At 33.8% G+C, this 17,696-nt stretch overlaps 1 protein-coding gene across 1 annotated transcript in view; it reads left to right on the top strand.

Moving 5' to 3' along the window:
- LOC149774249 (uncharacterized) overlaps positions 1-17,473 on the top strand; it is a 56,521-nt gene extending 39,048 nt beyond the window's left edge. Inside the window, exons 6-9 of the mRNA XM_089945580.1 lie at positions 10,689-10,829; positions 12,539-12,613; positions 13,854-13,896; positions 15,347-17,473. Coding sequence (XP_089801706.1) covers positions 10,689-10,829; positions 12,539-12,613; positions 13,854-13,896; positions 15,347-15,386 — 299 coding nt within the window. The 3' untranslated portion in view covers positions 15,387-17,473. The remainder of the gene's footprint in view (positions 1-10,688; positions 10,830-12,538; positions 12,614-13,853; positions 13,897-15,346) is intronic.
- Positions 17,474-17,696: the final 223 nt, after the last annotated feature.

Raw genomic sequence — 17,696 nt, 5'->3', positions numbered from 1 at the left:
TTTGTTAATAATACTGGTCATCTAATTTTCATCGCTGGGAAGAAAAGGTATTACAATCATTGGTTTGTATACGAGACTTTTCACGAGGAGATCAAAGACAGTCTTGTGATATATCATAATGACGTACAAAAACTCAATAACTCCTTGGATAACTTAAAAGCTATCAAACAGAGCAAAAACTGTGCATTCGGAAATACTGGAAAATGTAAAACTGTTGCAAGGAAGGCAATTAAAATATGTAAATATTAAGACCGGTGAAGATATACTGATTCAGTCACGGTTGGCAAGTATTTCGGTATCTGCATAACTCCAGTACGACGTGTTGCAGATAAAATACAAAATCGGCCTTTTAACAGAAGAATGAACATTGGATTTATGTTCCAAAAGTGTTAGATACGGACAACGTCCTTGATAAAATCTACACAGATTATTCCGTCAGGCTAACTTTTCTCCGGTAGATTAATTAAATAGTTATCGTTGTTACTGAGTAAATATTGTTTTTGATCATTGTAGCTGCCATGATCATACAATTCAAATGTCTGTGTGATAATTTATATAACATATTGAAGCAAATAGTTCACTTACCTCTGCCAACTTCTGTCCAGACTGACTCGGAATTCGCGATTCCCCCGTCTATATTGTTATAGTCAGGTATTTTCAGTGAATCGCGTAAATTCCCAATACAACTCATCGCTTGAATTTCCAAAATAACTCATCATGTCATTTCCCAAAATAACTCATCATGTACATTCCCAAAATAACTCAATTTAACCGATTCACTTGAAATACCTTATATAATTATAAAGACGTGGAATCGCGACTTTCTAATCAGTCTGGACTTAAGTTGGCACATGAAAGTGAAACATTTTCTTCAGTAATCTAGAGTTTGTGTTTAACACAATTGTATTATACTACATGGTTGAGAAATATAATTTAAAGATATATTACATACTGTATGATGAATTACTAAAATATCAATGATATTATTTCTGCTATTAAAAAATTAAAACATGATTGCATAAATATATCTGATAAACTATATCCTGAAAAAAATATTTTGAAACATTACATTAACGTAAACACAAAGGTGGAAACACACTACCATCATAATATAAGTTTGGGAAGCGAATTCAGAGTTCTATGTTTCAATCGTTGGCTAGAGTAAATTAAACTGAAGCGGGGTAATTCGTCTCTATCTCTCACTCTCTCTCGCGCGCAATAGAAAAAATAGATTAGAACTGTCTCGTGAATAAGAAGCAAAAAAGACAATCAACACCCGTATAAGACAATTAAGAAAAATTATGTCAGAAACTGTTAGTGAAAATTAATGTTAGGTTAATTCGTGGAAATACTCAAACAATTCCAGGATCATATAGTAAAAGCATGTCAGATGAGTTTAAAAAAGATCGTCAGTGAATACTAACTGTCTTTTTTCCCACTGATTTGTCAAATCCACTTGAAGATCAAGGACGGGGATTATTGTACATTTTTCTCCTGTTTTAATGTATATATCACGCGTCAGTCGTATTTTTCAAGTTTCGTACGAGTAAAAATCCAAGATTGGAAATTCTTAGGATTTTGCACATAGATTGAGACTTAGAACCTCTCCACGAAGATCAAGCAAAAATATTGATCTTGTCAGTTATATTAAAATGTATGCTTAATAATAGCGGATTATGACATCATATATAGATCGGATTGATCGGCTCTTGCACAATCAGATATCCGGGTGGGACTTGTGGTGTAAACGATTATGGAATATATCCTTCCTGTGGCTGATTTGATTTGTGTGTGTTTGTCTGATAGCTCCCATCAGTTACGTCACATACAAGATTAACCGCGATCGTTGAGGTTATATTTACAACTGCGGGATAAATATGACAACCTTCACCGTGTGGATTATTATTACACCTGATAATATTTGATGGTGGGGTTATTTTTCTCCATGATCCGACAACTTTAGGAATGTTTTGGTTGATAAGATCGTTGAGTGAATTTTTGAGATCTACGGTCTTAAATTATGATATTACAAATGTTGGTAGTTCTTCTTCGGCTATTTTATAATGATCAGCAAATATCCTACTTAATCTAGTACGTATTGGTTTTGTCGGAAAAGTATCATAATCAGTAAAATCTTCATTAGAAAAAGCTTCTTGAACAATAAGATAATTAACAAATTCAAGATCTGATTCAATTTGATTTAAATGTTGTATTGTTTCAATAATTTATTGTTTTACATCGTTACTATAATGTTGCGTAATATTGGAAAATACATTTTGTAGATTATTAAGTACACGTGTATGTTCAGATTTGATTGACCTAGCATATTCATTAAAAAAATTATTCAAGATCTATAAAATGACGCCAGGTTTTTTCATTTAAACCATGTAGTGTTCTACAAAATCTTTTAAGTTTTTTTTTACCAATAGTCACAGCAAAAGAGTCTCCAATCATAGCTTATCTTCCTCTCCCCACATCACTCCACTGATCTGTTTCTCGGTATTTTGTAATTATTATGAACTTTATTTTGTTAGTGGAAAAATCACCACCGCGTAGGTTATGGCAGTCCTTGATATTCAGGTGCAACATCAACTCATCCTAGTACCGATCTAATCGTTGACATATATATCAACGGCGTAGTCGGAGGAATTTATCTATATCGCGGTTGAAAATGTCGGTTCATGTAATGTTATGGCTATCCTGGATTATTGGCCTGTTACCGATTTTATTCTGCACTGGAATTCATCATTGATTTGTTCGATTTGGTAAATTCTGGTCGGTATTCCAACAACTTGCCAATCGGGTGTTCCATCATCTTGTTTTTAAATGGAAATACCAACGAATTATTTGATTGTAGTCCACCGAATGATTTTGATATAATATTAGGCCAACTGAAGTATACTCACAACTGATCCAACGAGATTTTATTTACTGGAATCGCGGTTGGAAAAGTAATGCTGAGTTCATGGCTAATGGAGTCTACTGATATTATCGTGGTTTTCAGCGGGGTTGTATTTGCGATTATCTGCTGAAGCAACGATTGATATTATGGTTTTCTAAACCAAGGACTTCATTGTATGTTGTATGCATCGTGTCAAATTCAGAATCTGATATCGTCGTATTGTCGAGGCTTGATGATATCAACGACGATAATTTAGAATACACGTGTGTTGCCGTGTGTAATTTTACAGGGTAATTATGCAATTTTGTATTCGTGCAGGTGGATATTTTTATCGCGATAATATTAGAAACCCCAGCGATGGTTGCCGGTGATGAAACACATATTGTTGCAGCTACAATTGTTGTCACTGGTGCTAGCGCTGATAATACCACACCGATACCAGCAACGAGCGTAGATACAGAGTACACAATAACATCAATGAGAACCGCGCGTATTCGGTATTTTTTTATGCTTTCTTTGCGTACTTGTCGATGATTTTTTTCGACGTTATTTGCCAATCACGTACCAGATCATATATACATTTTTGAACGTTCATATACTTTACATAGTAACCAATCGCGGCGTTTCGGCAGGAAATTCCAGACACCACCAGTAAGATGCTGCGGTTAATTTCTTATCAGCTGCTTCCAGCATAAACGTTTCTTCGTCTTCGCTATTTAACACAATAGACACGGTTCCAGAAAATGTATCGGTTGAATGGCGCCAGGGATACATACTGTATATGCTAAATTTTTCAACGCTGAACACAGACACTCTGTACACACCAGTGACTTCCGCGGTATGTTTGATAGTATTATTTTGCTGTGACCACTGTGTTTACTATATTGGCAATCTGTTTGTGAGGAATTTTAATCGTATTAGATTTTTTTAACGATATCAGGAATTCCACTTAAGACATCTAGTGTTTTCTTAATTGCAGAAATGCCCGTCTTGATATCAGAGAGTTTGATGTCAGTGGTCAACGGAGTACAAAAGAAATCGTTTGCGATTTTATTAAGTCGCTGAAAATGTGTACGCGTGTTTATGAACATATTTACGCGAATGTCATACTCGACCCGCAGCGTTGGTAATTTACCATCAACGACGCTGTAGTTAACGTCTAAATATTTTTTATTGCTGCATCTGCGTCGGATATTGTATCTCTTAATTCAACTATTTTATTTCCGTTTATCTTGAGTTCACCTGTGATTATATCACCGGCATTCTTCAGACGATTAGCAACGATTTTTGCAATTTCATTTCTGAATACCGCGTTTAAGGAAACACAGTTATGTTATCCGTGGCAGCGCCATGAACTCTACGAATAATGCCATTCCACTTGATGTTACTCGTTCATCCTTTGTCTCTTAATTTGACAAATCTATTTCATCGTCATTTGTACTCCCCTAGTAGTATCGTCGCGGCTGATTCCGTAAATATCTACAATTATTCGTTATAACGCCCACTTGTATAAGTATGCACGACATTGTGAGGTGGCAGCGCTAATTTTGATATAGCATCGAGCACAGCAATTACCTCACGGCCGCATATCCTCGGATCGGTTAGTGTTTGAGTGCCAAACCAGGATCCTTGACTGCGTCAAGGAATGCTTGACATAGTTGATAAATTAAAGCGGGGGAGGCTACCCATACGAATCGAAATAAACCATTCCACAGGGATCAGTCACGTATGATACCCAATGAGTTCCTACATCGGTAATGCTATCAAAATTAGTAATACCCGTCTCAGTGCTGTTTGGTCGTTTTCGGTAACTGATCGCGCATGAGAATACATCTGAAGTTTTTTTTAATATTATTTTTAGTTGCTTGGCAGCATCAATTAAACCAAAAATTGACAACAGTGTTAACGAAGTGTTCCTGGAAGTCTAAGGCCCTTCCTGGAAGTCTTAAGCCATTAGCCATTGCTTTTTTAATGCCATTCCACCAGCTGCTGAACAGCACCTAATGCAGATGCTTTTGCAACGGCTGGAGCTGCTGCAACATTAACGCTAGTATTGCCTCGAGGAGTGGAAATATACCGCCGGTTTTATCACTATCTTCAATGACACCGGCGGAAAGTTCAAGTCGTATTCCAGTCTTGGATTGTTTGGCTTTATTAAGATGTTTAAGCTGACGTTCTGTCAGCGATAAATTGTTTTCACCACCTATAATCTGGCTTTGCTTTAGCGTTATTGTGGTTCCTGTTTGTTGTAATGATGCGGATTGTGGCTTTTTAATCTGACCAGGAGTCAGACTGACACAAACATGATAACATGATAACATTTATAATTAAACTTCATTTTAAATCACCAGTTACATGATTTCAACTGGTGCTTCAACAACATTCATTCGACCACCAGCACCATCAAGCAGCATTGCCTTGTCGCTGAGTATAACCGCAATTGCTCTGCAATTAACACCACCTGGATTTACTCTAGGTCTGAAGTGTATGTCAACGACATATTGCCTAAATAAATCTAAATGTCCCAGTGAAAAGTAATAGATGGGATACAGTGTTGTAAAATCCAAATGTGAGATTTGTAAACCGGTATCTACATTTTGATCACGTCCCATATACGAAAACAATCGATGATACACGTACGCAACACTATTGTTTTCAAAATTCACGATTATATCCTCGGATTGTTCTTGGTGTCCGTTTACTCGTAAAGATGCTTAACTGACTTCAAGGGGATCAAATACATGTGGTGCAGAAACATCTTGCTGAGTCGCTATTTGACATGTATATATATCGGCCATATTGCTCTGAATGCAATATGTGGACATTGTATGCCATGATAGCAACGACTTACATTTGTGTTCATGAAAGAAAATAATCGTTGTTCTTCAGTGGTGGAGTCATTACTGGCATCCATAGTGAAAATCTATGCGGATTTAGTTTACCATCAGTAACGCCTGCTACGGCTGATCGCCAAATAGCATCATTATCGTTACCTTTTCGTACAATCACAACTGTGTGATTCGCTCCAAAGATATTTTTTTCTGATATTTCTGAAAAATCCAAAGGATATGTGACAGTGGAATTGCGCATGAAATATTATACAGTCACCTTTCAACACTGTCCAACGTGTGACAAAACCAAGGTTCTAATCGTTGTTGTGGCTATGTGGCATAAAAATGTCAGCGCCAGGTCTATCTATTCTCTCCAGGTGGTTGTGGATCAACCGCAGTATTGCGTGGTACAAGTATATGACGAAATTGAATGGTATCATGATGATCAGAGTTATCTTTGTAAAACATCTTTGACGGATCAATTGATCTTGTATAATCGTCAGAGTATCCTGCTAACGCTACTCTTGTTGTGGCAAAGTCAACATCCTTTTGAATTGTCTCGATGTTTTGGCAAAAAATCATGTATGTGGCGCTGTCAAATAACGCCATAATACCGTTATTAACAAAACCAACTGTAACATCCCTGTCGTATGGTTTGTTGAGAGGAATATATGTTACAAGCTCACATTCTACTTCAATAAATGCCTCGGCGGGTAAAAAAAAAATATGTCTGATTGTATCATGGACTTGCTATTCAATTCTTTCTCGTGCCTTAGGAACACGTGCGTCATAAGAATAAAATCGATAATCGCGTATGGATTCATCTTTGCGAACTGGTTCATCCATGTCGCATGCTGTGTCGGCTGTACGCTTGAACATCTTATTGGATTACCGTTTTTACAAATGGTTATCGCGCAGATCTACGAAGACCACTTCCTGAAATGAAACGTGTGTTTATTTCTACCCTAGGTTCTCCTTGATTTACCTGATCTAATCGTTTTTGATTTGCGGCCTGATTTATTTTTTTACTGACACCGCGGGCATGGTTTCCGTGGATTGTAATTTCTCTGATTGTGGTTTGACCGATTTTAAAATGCGTATTAATCGTGCTTTTCTGTCTTTGATTACCGAGAACGCTTTACGAGCAACGTTACAGATTGCACCAGGAACTTTTTTCCCGAATAACGTCGATGACGTTCATTGATAATTGTTTTGCGATTGGTGCTGCTTTGGGAGCCATCCTTGCAAATAATCCCTGAACAACATTACCGAATCTATCTCCGTAATACGAGCTGTAAACAGGTAATCGTGAATTTACTACTCTGACCATCACGGGTCTGCGGTGCCGCTGTTGTGTATGATCATCTTATTTGTTATTCATTTATCTAATCACTGTAGTAGCCGTCCTCGATTTTATCAATAAACGCTCGATAAACATTGATATCCATGATACCGCCTTGAAATAATCGTCGACAAATATCAGCTGCTTCATTAATAATTTCTGGAAATTTATTACCTGCTCGTTTTCCTCCTATGAGAACTTTTAGTCGTTGCACGTCATCGAGGATGTTTTTAGAACAAGTAACAAGATCACTTCCTGTAATAACACTTTCAGTAGCACCAGTGTCAGGTGCATCATAATATAGATATGGAGATTGTGGTCGAGAAGTTGTTCTAGTTTTTTTCTTTTGTCTACGTGCTGTTTGAATTCAATCTATCCTTGATCTTGTAGATTAATCGGTGAGTTTTTGCAGCAAATTATACCACAAGAATCCAATTACCACGTGATATCTTGCGATCATGTTGTTTTAAATAATTTCATATCCATCTACATCAACATCGATTAAATTATCCAGGTCTTAAAATTAATTAAGAGCATCATCAGTAAGCATACCTCTAGGTCGGCTACCTTCTATTCTTTGCTGTGATCGTTTTTGTGGTTGCCATGGAGAAGGTTTTAGTTTAGATTGAGGTTGAGGAGATTGTTGTAGAAATTGATCACCCAGAAAAATGTATTTGTTTCATCTAAATATGCTAAATATATCGCATCACCTTTTGAGACTCAATTGTTAATTAAAATAAGTATGCGAAATATCCATTTGTACCAAGTTTCTTTACTTTCGGATTTATTATATTCGGGTTTTAAATATATGTCTATGTAATTTTAACTCGAAGCTGCAAACGATGCTCTTTTGGAAATATCATACTGCCCCTCTATTTGCTTAATAGTTTTGTCAGTAAATGTATCAAGCATTTTACTCTGCTCTTCCTATTCCGCTTCTTCCCCTAATTTTTATTTAGGCGCAGGTTCTCCTCATATTTCACCGATGTTTTCAAGTATTTCTTTATCAGCAGGTGGCCGTAGTGCGGTAGCTATATTAGTCGGAAGATCTTGTAAACTCTTCTTTGTTTGTACGGCGGTTTGTATTATTGTCTGAGAAAACCCTTCAGTAGCCGTTGCAACTCTTTCAGTAACTCCTGTAACAGGTCTAAACAATTGTTCTGTGCAATCTGCATATTCAACTTGTTATTCTTGACCTGTTTGTAGTTTTTGTTTAACAGCATTATGTATATGAATATATTTCATACTTGCTTCTAATCGTTCTTGAGCTAATTTAGCTGTGCATGATTCCTGGGCTTTCGGCATTATTTGTTATAATTTTTTTTTTTTTGATATAAGCAACGAGGGCGCTGTCTCGGCACAGTCACTGCCGCGATCTCTTTTTTTGCGATTTTATTTGGTGATTTTTAGGAAGGCTTATTTTTGCGATTCGCTAGTGAGTCAGTTAGAGGCTGTTCGCCCTCTCTGATGCTAAAAATGATGCAGCTAATACACGTTCCACATCCCCACTCTCACCCCATAACCATGCCGTAATACAACGTTAAAAATCTAAAGGTATTATGAAAAGGTTAGAACAATTTGACAGCTGTGGATTAGATATTTGCAAAAATTCTTATACAATTCACAGAACTTCAGAAACGAAAGATAACAAAAGGAACAATATTTATGATGCCAAATATGTATTGTCTAAAGTTGAATTACTCTATTTACTACTGTTCTGCTTTTATAATTGATATATCGTACACAAATATATGACCCGTAGAGAACACCAGGAAAGTATTACATCAAATAAAAGGAATATGCTGAAATATCTCCCTTCGAAGTTGTTGTGGAGGAACAAAATTAGTTCAAGTCATTTACTGTATTACAATCGCAATTCAACGTCAGCAGAAAACTTAAATAATGGGAAAAAATAGAATTATTACATATTTTTAAATTTTTTAAATAAAGCTGAAAGACTGAAGAGCAGTTCATAATTATAGCCTTTAACATTTACAGAAAAATAATGACTTTCATGAAGACAATATAAAATAGAAGACTTATATATAAGATTAATGTGAATGATAATATTTTGATTCTTTCAAAGAAACCTACGATTATCCGTTGCGGTTTTAAGCAAACGAATAACTTATTTTAGTTTAAAGTTAGATACAAATAAAACAAAATGTAGCGTATTAGAAAGGATTCATTACATTTGACTAGAAAAAATCAATACACGTGTGATAGAATGTAGTAAAAATTTGATAAAAAATAAAACAAATGAATGCTGCTGAAATTTCTATAATACACACGAATACAACCTACGATTTGTCTTTTCCAGATCGAAGCGACTTAATAATAAATAGATATAACAGAACTGAGAACTCGCAAATATGAACACTACTGAAAAATAACATTTTATACAGAGGCAGAATATTGGTGTGGTATATAGAAATATTGACGATTTAAGTGTAAAAGTGAAACGATTAATAAAGAATTATTGGCACAAGGAAAATGCAGGCGAGCATAAACAAACGAAACGAAAACAATGTATTAAATAATACGAAGATAACAATAAGATAGAAGTAGGTAAAGAAAGATACACTTCAGTCAGACATTTATAAATCTTTGATTTAGATATACTTACTTATGTGAGTAAAGACCTTCAATTTCCATTGATAATACTATGAAACGTCATAATCCAAGTGAAGATAAAAAAGGATACATTTTAAGAACTGCCTACAAAGATATTACTAATATAGTTTGGATATATATACAAATGTTCCTGTATGGTTAAAGCAGAATGCTAACCATATTTTATTCTACTGACGACATAAGCACTTGAATTTAACTTTAGTCTGTTTTTTATCTTATGCATTCTCTATTTTAGCAACACCACAAACATTTGCTAGCATAGGATTAACTATTAGAATAGCAACATGTTGAAGCGCCAGTCCTACCTATATCGTAGCTTATTTTAAAATGTGATCTAATGCAGATAAACGTGTAATTGGGCCTAACACGTACATCTAAAATCTCTTTAAAACAATATTTGCATTGAAAGTGAAGCATATGACCTAATGATACTAGATTAAAGCGCTAAAAGTAAATGCAGAATGCTGTTATTTTGATATGTTAGATTGGATATCTAGGATAGGAGAACTCCAAGGGAGTATATGGTTCACTTTGAAACTGTTAAATGCAGCAATCTTCATAAGCACTAGAAAAGAATTGTGGGAGTTTTAAGTATCTAAACTATTGCAATTCCACCTAAACCGGGCGCCAAATAGGTATTTTAAACTGATATGAGACGCTTTGTTTGATGAAGATGGGAAAATGTTTTGTCACCACATATGTCAAACGCAAAAGCCATATAATGGAAATTTACTGTCATGTCATAGTCACTATCACAATTTGTAATTTATATTTCGTTTTTAATTTATACTAGTTATACTACAATTACCAAACATTATATAGTGGATGTGAGCAACATACAGTAGCGGCCTTGTTGTAGCTAAAATTCTGCCGGGTACGTGAACAATAGTATTAATACAAGTATGCAGGACTAATGAAAGATATTTATAAAACAAATTTCGAGTGCCTTATGTACAAACTTTATTGATTTATTTTACAGGCAACGGTTTAGCAACATTATCCGAAATGCCACAAATGCAGACGAATGATTTACCGACTGTTGTCATAGTCTCGGTTGTCCTTGTCATAGTCTTCCTCGTCCTATTAGTTGTGATCGTGATTTTAAAGATACTGCAGAGACGTAAGTTCGTTTTCAGATTCATATCCGTTTCATAAGAGCTTATATATATATTTGAGCCAGCGTAGAGAATATCCTTAATTTATCATGTTAAGAATTGTACTGAAATCTGTACCAATGAGCTTCTTCTGAGCCTAAGTAGGTGATACATGTATGGCAGGTGATTTTGAGCTTATCTAACGTACTTAGGAATAACGACCTTGATGAAATAAATGGTAGCGAATTGACTAAAAGGACCATACAAATCTTTACATTTAGCTGGTAAAATTGGACTAACAAATGCAGGAAATGAACAGCTCTTTTTGGAACAAAATACATAATCATTAAATTTGTCAAAGGTTTAAAGAACCAGTAATTCTTAACAGATTTCAAAATTTCAATATAATTGACAATTCGTTATTACTCCTTTGATCTGAACATGCCTCAATTATTCTTGATATTTATATGTTTAGGGTGACTCTAGCTCACTCGCTTTGTTTTTTTCATAAGAGTCCTGTGTAGTATTGTCCTCTTGGATCAGTTGTGGTTGTCCGTGTATAGGGACTGCATAAATATGTATCTGACAATTTTGGGCAAATATCAGTATAAAACGAGCTTATTTGCTGTGTCTGATTGTAGGAGTGTAAGAGCGTGAACTAGTGAATATTGCTATCATCCTAACCTTTAAAATCAGTTTGTGAATTATTTGATCTGAAAGAATACCTCTGAAAATAAATGAATAATTGTTTTTTGACTAGACCAAACTAAACTTATTTACTTTAGACATTTACCTATGCAACTCGTTGAAGGTTGGTTAAACGTTAAAACAAAACATGCTTTAGAATAAATGTATATACAATTATAACAACACAGTTTAATATTGACTAATGAACTGTGCATACATTGTTTCTGGGTCCTGGAGCTATTGTGGCATGTTTTACGCATTCAAATGTGCACCTCTTAGAAATTTTATAAGAGTAGCATATAAGTGTGTTTTTTCGATGTCGTGAAGTGGTGTACTGTTGAGCTAGTATCCGCCAAAGGCTTTGAGGAGCCAGGAAATGCTATAAAATCATCTATTTGTTATTATTTAAGGAATAAATATCTTTTCTCAATCACCGATAATCACATGTCATAGTCATGCTCATTGAAGCTATAATTTTACCATTTAACAGTTTGAAGTTATGATTGTTCTGAAAGATAATTGTCTCGTATTTACAACGTCCGTATTATACATTTCGTGTTCCTTCACATTTCATATTTAGCATTTTACATTAGCTTGATATTATGCAAAGTTGTATTGTTCATTTTCAACCGTAGGTACATATTTTGTGTTTGTGTTGCAATATTTTTGTCTGTAACTTGAAGTTAGTATCCTTCGGATGCAGTCTAATATTGTATGATTAGGTATGTTCTCAATGTTATTTAGTCCTACTTCAACTGAGTTTCTCATATTTGCACCACTGCAGCATCTATACACTTGTATATTCCATTTAAGATAGAAATGACTGATTCATACTTAAATTTTAATATGTTTTGAGCAATATATATTTACTTCGAGAAAATATCTTCAATGTCCATTTAGTCGATATGGTTGAATTTGTCATAATATATTTATTTAACAGCAGTCATTCTGTAATATGAAACGTACTTTCACACTTATTAACGGACGTAATAATGAGGTAGTAAAATTAAATGAGGTAGCAGATGTTCATTATTTATTTTTGATACAGAGTTCGGAATAGTGCATACAAAATCTCAAAGAGGAACAAGTCCAATTCTACTATCAGTTCGAGAGAGACATGCTGGTAGGTAGATGAAAGGAAAACAATAAACGCTTATGTATAAATGATGTAGAATTTGAAACAGAAAATGTTATGTGTCTCTAAAGATATAACACTCTATATAAAAATTCTCACGGGGAACAGGAGGGAACGTTGTTAAGGTGGAACACAGAAAACAACATTTCCAAAATGGGGTCTTTGTTTTTATATGGTATGCAATTTTCCTTTCTCCTTTATTAATGTACTAAGACATTTTATTAGGCAAAGGTTATACGTGCAAATTATATATTCCGAAGATAATTTTGTTTTACCTAATACTTTTTCGGTGTTTCTGCAATGCGTATTCTCTAAGTTTTGTAACATTATGTTTGGTATTATTCTGCGACTAGGTACTTTCGCTTGTATGGGAACATACATATGCAATGTTGTTATAGGAGATAAAATTCAAGGGACATCTATATTTTACAATAGTTACAATATGAACATTCGATTAATCCTGAAGATTATTGCCTTCTCTTTTAACACTCTTATCTTCACAGATCATTATACTCGGGTGATAGTAATCTGAAAGGAAACAAATACAATGTAAACTTTATAAAGTGATTGTTTGCATGGTCCCAAATACAATATGAGACACCTTGTAGGGTAATTTGTAGGAAATAAAACATTTGTGATCCTTAGCAAGTAAGTCAGTAAGCTAACTGTTACAGTATTGTTTTCCTCAATCAATACGATTTAAAGTTGATAAAGTTCTTTCGTATATCAATCACCCATTGTAAATGACACAAAAGTCAGTAAAGTATTAATTAAGTTCGATAGAACATCTATAGTCATTGTGTATTTATCATTTATCAACTGGAAAAGTTTGCTAACTATTGAAATAAAACTCTATATGACAAAGCTAAATAATAACTTAGATATCTCTGCTGCCTGAGCATTACAATATGTTCTTATGAAATTCGTATATGTTTCATTCATTTTATGTAACTCATATTATTTATCTTCTTGTATGTTCCATTTAATGATGCCATGATAATTCCTGCTTAAATCTACATATGTCCTTGGCAACATTTGATCACTTCTAAATTCTTAATTGTTTTTTTCAAGTTCCATGTTATCGATAAGCAATATATGTAAGATCAATATAATCTACTGAGATCCGTGATTTTGCAATCTAAAGGATGAGCATGTTAACATTTTGTAATAAGAGTAAGCATGTTTATTTAGAAAATGTCAGAGCTTTGTTTTTATTTATTTACTGCAGATGGGGAACAAGATCATGAAGCTTCATTCGACGAAACACAAATGTAAATAATAATAAATGTATCTCATTAGTCAGAGTTTGAATGGTCCTTCGTCGTAATAACTGGATGCATTTGGTCAGTATTATCAGAAAGTAATGAAACGATTAAGTATACGTCGCTTGTGTATAGCACAGTAACAGCAAACTTCTAGTGCAAAAGTTGAAATATGTCAATTTGGTGAAGGAAAAGTAGTAATAAGAACACATGCAACGATCTAGCATTTTACCTAACTTCTAAAAGAATACTTGTTTGCATGAAATAGATTGGCAAAATGTAATGTGCAAACTGGCAACCTTCTCCAGAAAGAGAACAAATTCGTTTCATTCCTTCCCTTTAGCCCTTAATAACTTACTATGTATGTACTGCAAAAATTATTGCGTCAAGACATTAAAGACTTAGTAAGTATGGGGAAAGAGATGGACGAAGTAAAAGCAGCAAGGGAAAATGTGATATGTACAAACGATACTTTTGAACATCAAGTGAATCAAGCTATATTAATTATTCAAGCATTATAACGATAATTAACATATAAGTTGACTATCAGTGTAGATATCTGTAAAAGAATATATCAATGACGAAAATGGTTTTGAAATTATGGACCAAATAACAAAATGATAATAATACAACGATATTTAAACAATGTACGTTGGTTGCCATGAAGCCAAACGGTCAAAATTGACGATATGTTTGACTATAATAGGAAATTACTTTCGAGAAAGATTTAAAATATAAATGGAAATATGATAACAATATTTCTCTTGGGAGGACAAAATAAAAATTCGTAATCTTAATAAGATGCACTAACGATTATGCAAGAAACCTATGACAAATCAAAGAATTTGTCAATATAAATGATTTCTGTTGACTTCTTGGCAAGTATTGATTTTATGATTAATATTAGTGCCAGTTATGTGATCATATTGCAATGTGTAGCTTAAGAACATTTACCGACACTGGTATACCAGATTGTCCTTCGGTGAGTTCAATATTTTGAGCATTATTATCTAATACATTTTTCATTCCTATCACTTTTGTCACATACAATGTCATATCATAAGTCGCCTTCCTGTATGATTTTAATTGTCATAGTATTATATATATATATATATATATATATATATATATATATATATATATATATATATATATATATATATATATATATATATATATATATATATATATATATATATATATATATATATATATATGACTAATATGTAAAAGAAAGTTTTCCTGCATAAATCATTATTTGTCTTTATGATGAGTGTATTAGTATGCTTAATTTGTATTTTATTTAGGATTATCTCCATGATTATACGATATGTATAGCTGTATTATGCAATTGGTCTTTGTCCAAAATTGAGGAACGGGTATATCTTGCTATTTACATTTATTCTGGAAACATACTACGTAGCTAATATTTATTCATGATTCTTTATTATACATGCAGATCGTTATCACTGGAGGTAAACATTTTTGCCTGTATCTGACTTTAGAACATTACTTTTTCACTTGAAAATTCCTGACCTTGTTGACACCGTGGACGTTTTAAAACGGAAATTGACATATATCCTGGCCCTATTATTATGCCTCAGATTATTATATTCATTTCGTTTACTTCGCAATTCATATGTCCCACCATATAATCCGAAACATAATCAGGTTATTGCTGTGTCCATTGTTTAATTTGGGAAAATGTATTTATTTAAATTATTCACTGGAATTGTAAAATGTTCATCATTTTTACTTTTTGTACAAAAATGTTATTGAGACATTATTGTTAATTCACTCAAATACATTTTGGATTATATAATTGTGATACATCGATACAGTTAATACATCACCACATTTCAGGCTATTGACACATCAGCACCTGTATAATTGGAATTAAACCGCATCATCCCTGGAATTAATATTGAGGTGATTACACTTGGAGTTATGATATAACGTTTAAGAATATTTGGAATTTAATTCACCATACTGTAAGTCCTTTCTAAATTTTCACTTTGGATTCTAGGGAAAATAAAATATTTCTTGACGTTTGCACAAAATTTTGGTATTCGCTATTTTTTATTAGTTCGTTTAAGACCATATAATAGTAGCTGTACACATTCATCCACTGTAAGAAAACGTACGAAATAATCTACAATGACGCAGAAGCGAGACGTCTGACATGTTTGATAAATTTATTAAAGCCATAATTAAGCAATCAATTTACAGCATGGATTATATGTATAAGCGACACAAATATTTGAGATTATTGGATATGTAAGGATATGCTTTGATGCAACAGTTGCTGTACAAGCATGTATAACATAAATGGTAAAACGGACATAATACAGCAACAAGAAAGGTTACTGTGACTTGCTACCTTACACATTTAACCCATGTTAGGAAAATGAACCTGTTTAATTAGGAGGCATGATGTAATATTAAACATTACCATCTTAACTGATAAATAGTATCGCCCAGTTGATGGCCTTGAAAAACAACTACTATGCACTTGATTATGAAACGTTTTCTTACCGGAGTAAATAAGGGAAAGAAGAATACAACAAAAGATCGAAAAAGGTTAAGACTGAACATTTCGTAAACGTGGTCACGATGTTGATTAATTTGTCCGTCACGTACATGTACCTTTTTATGTGATCAGAAGAGAAAAGGTTCTGATCTATTTTTAACAACCTTGGCGATCCGCGTGTGTGAATATGGTTAATTCATCTTCTACATTCGCACAACCTTGATAATGGTTCATGTGTACTTGTATATTCTTCTCCACATTCAGTCATGTAGAAAAAGAAAAGATCAACATAATAAACCTCGTTGAATGTTTAGACATCAAACCAATTAAGGGTAATCTACCTTGATGCAGGTAGGTATATTTATCATAAAGCTTGTTTGACCAACTATGTTAGACTAACCAAAGTGTGCCATTTGCCGCGGTTGCATTCTTTGGAATTGTCGCTTCACCTTTCATATAGACGCTAGAATATTTTGATCGTGTGCCATTATATCAACATAGTTTACCTCCTATTAATGGATATTGCCAAAGGGGGTGGAACCTACCAGTCATATCTAGGCCTCCATATTTCATTTGGCTATTCTTCCTCCTAGTGCAGGATTAACTGAATGTAGGTCATATATTAATTACATATGGTGACATTGACGTGCACGGCTAATATTTGATGTTAAAAAAACATGGTATGTCGATAACATTCCGTATCAATACGATTTAGTGCTGCTTCTTTTGGTGTCGATTGGGCATTAGAATCAAGTCGTATATCAAACCTACAGTAATTATATCCAGGAATGTGTTCGTCACCAGTTTATTTAATCCTAGGTGTCGATGGTAGTTTTGTTAATGCAAAAGCGACATCACCAGCGAAATTTTTTTTTTAGAATTTGAAGGTCAGACAAATACTAACTTTTTTGTTTCATATCAAACACATGTTCCTGAGAAGTGTTTTCATGCTGCATACCACATAATATGAAAAGATGGTTGAATTATATAACAACTGCATTATACAAAAATTGCCGGTCATAATAAATAAAAGAAAATGAAGATCTTTTGAAAGCATTCTGTATTTTTTATATCATTGCATTTTTTCAAGTAGGCAATCACCACTCAAGTACGGTATCATGTTTCTAAACTCAGTTCGAGCGTTAACTATGTTTTCCGGCTAGATCAGGAAAACCTCAACTATTGTAGAATCTGAGTATGAGATGGTTAAGATGAAATCGTCTGTTATGATAGCGCCGTCGGTTGATGATAAATAATGTTATGCTGTTCTTAAAGTATT

This window comes from Sinohyriopsis cumingii, unplaced genomic scaffold (genome assembly GCF_028554795.1).
Source record: "Sinohyriopsis cumingii isolate HCF-2022 unplaced genomic scaffold, ASM2855479v2 utg000360l, whole genome shotgun sequence".
NCBI classification, from domain to species: Eukaryota; Metazoa; Mollusca; class Bivalvia; order Unionida; family Unionidae; genus Sinohyriopsis; species Sinohyriopsis cumingii.
The sequence above is the reverse complement of the archived record's forward strand: the minus strand, read 5'-3'. Positions and strand labels throughout refer to the sequence as shown.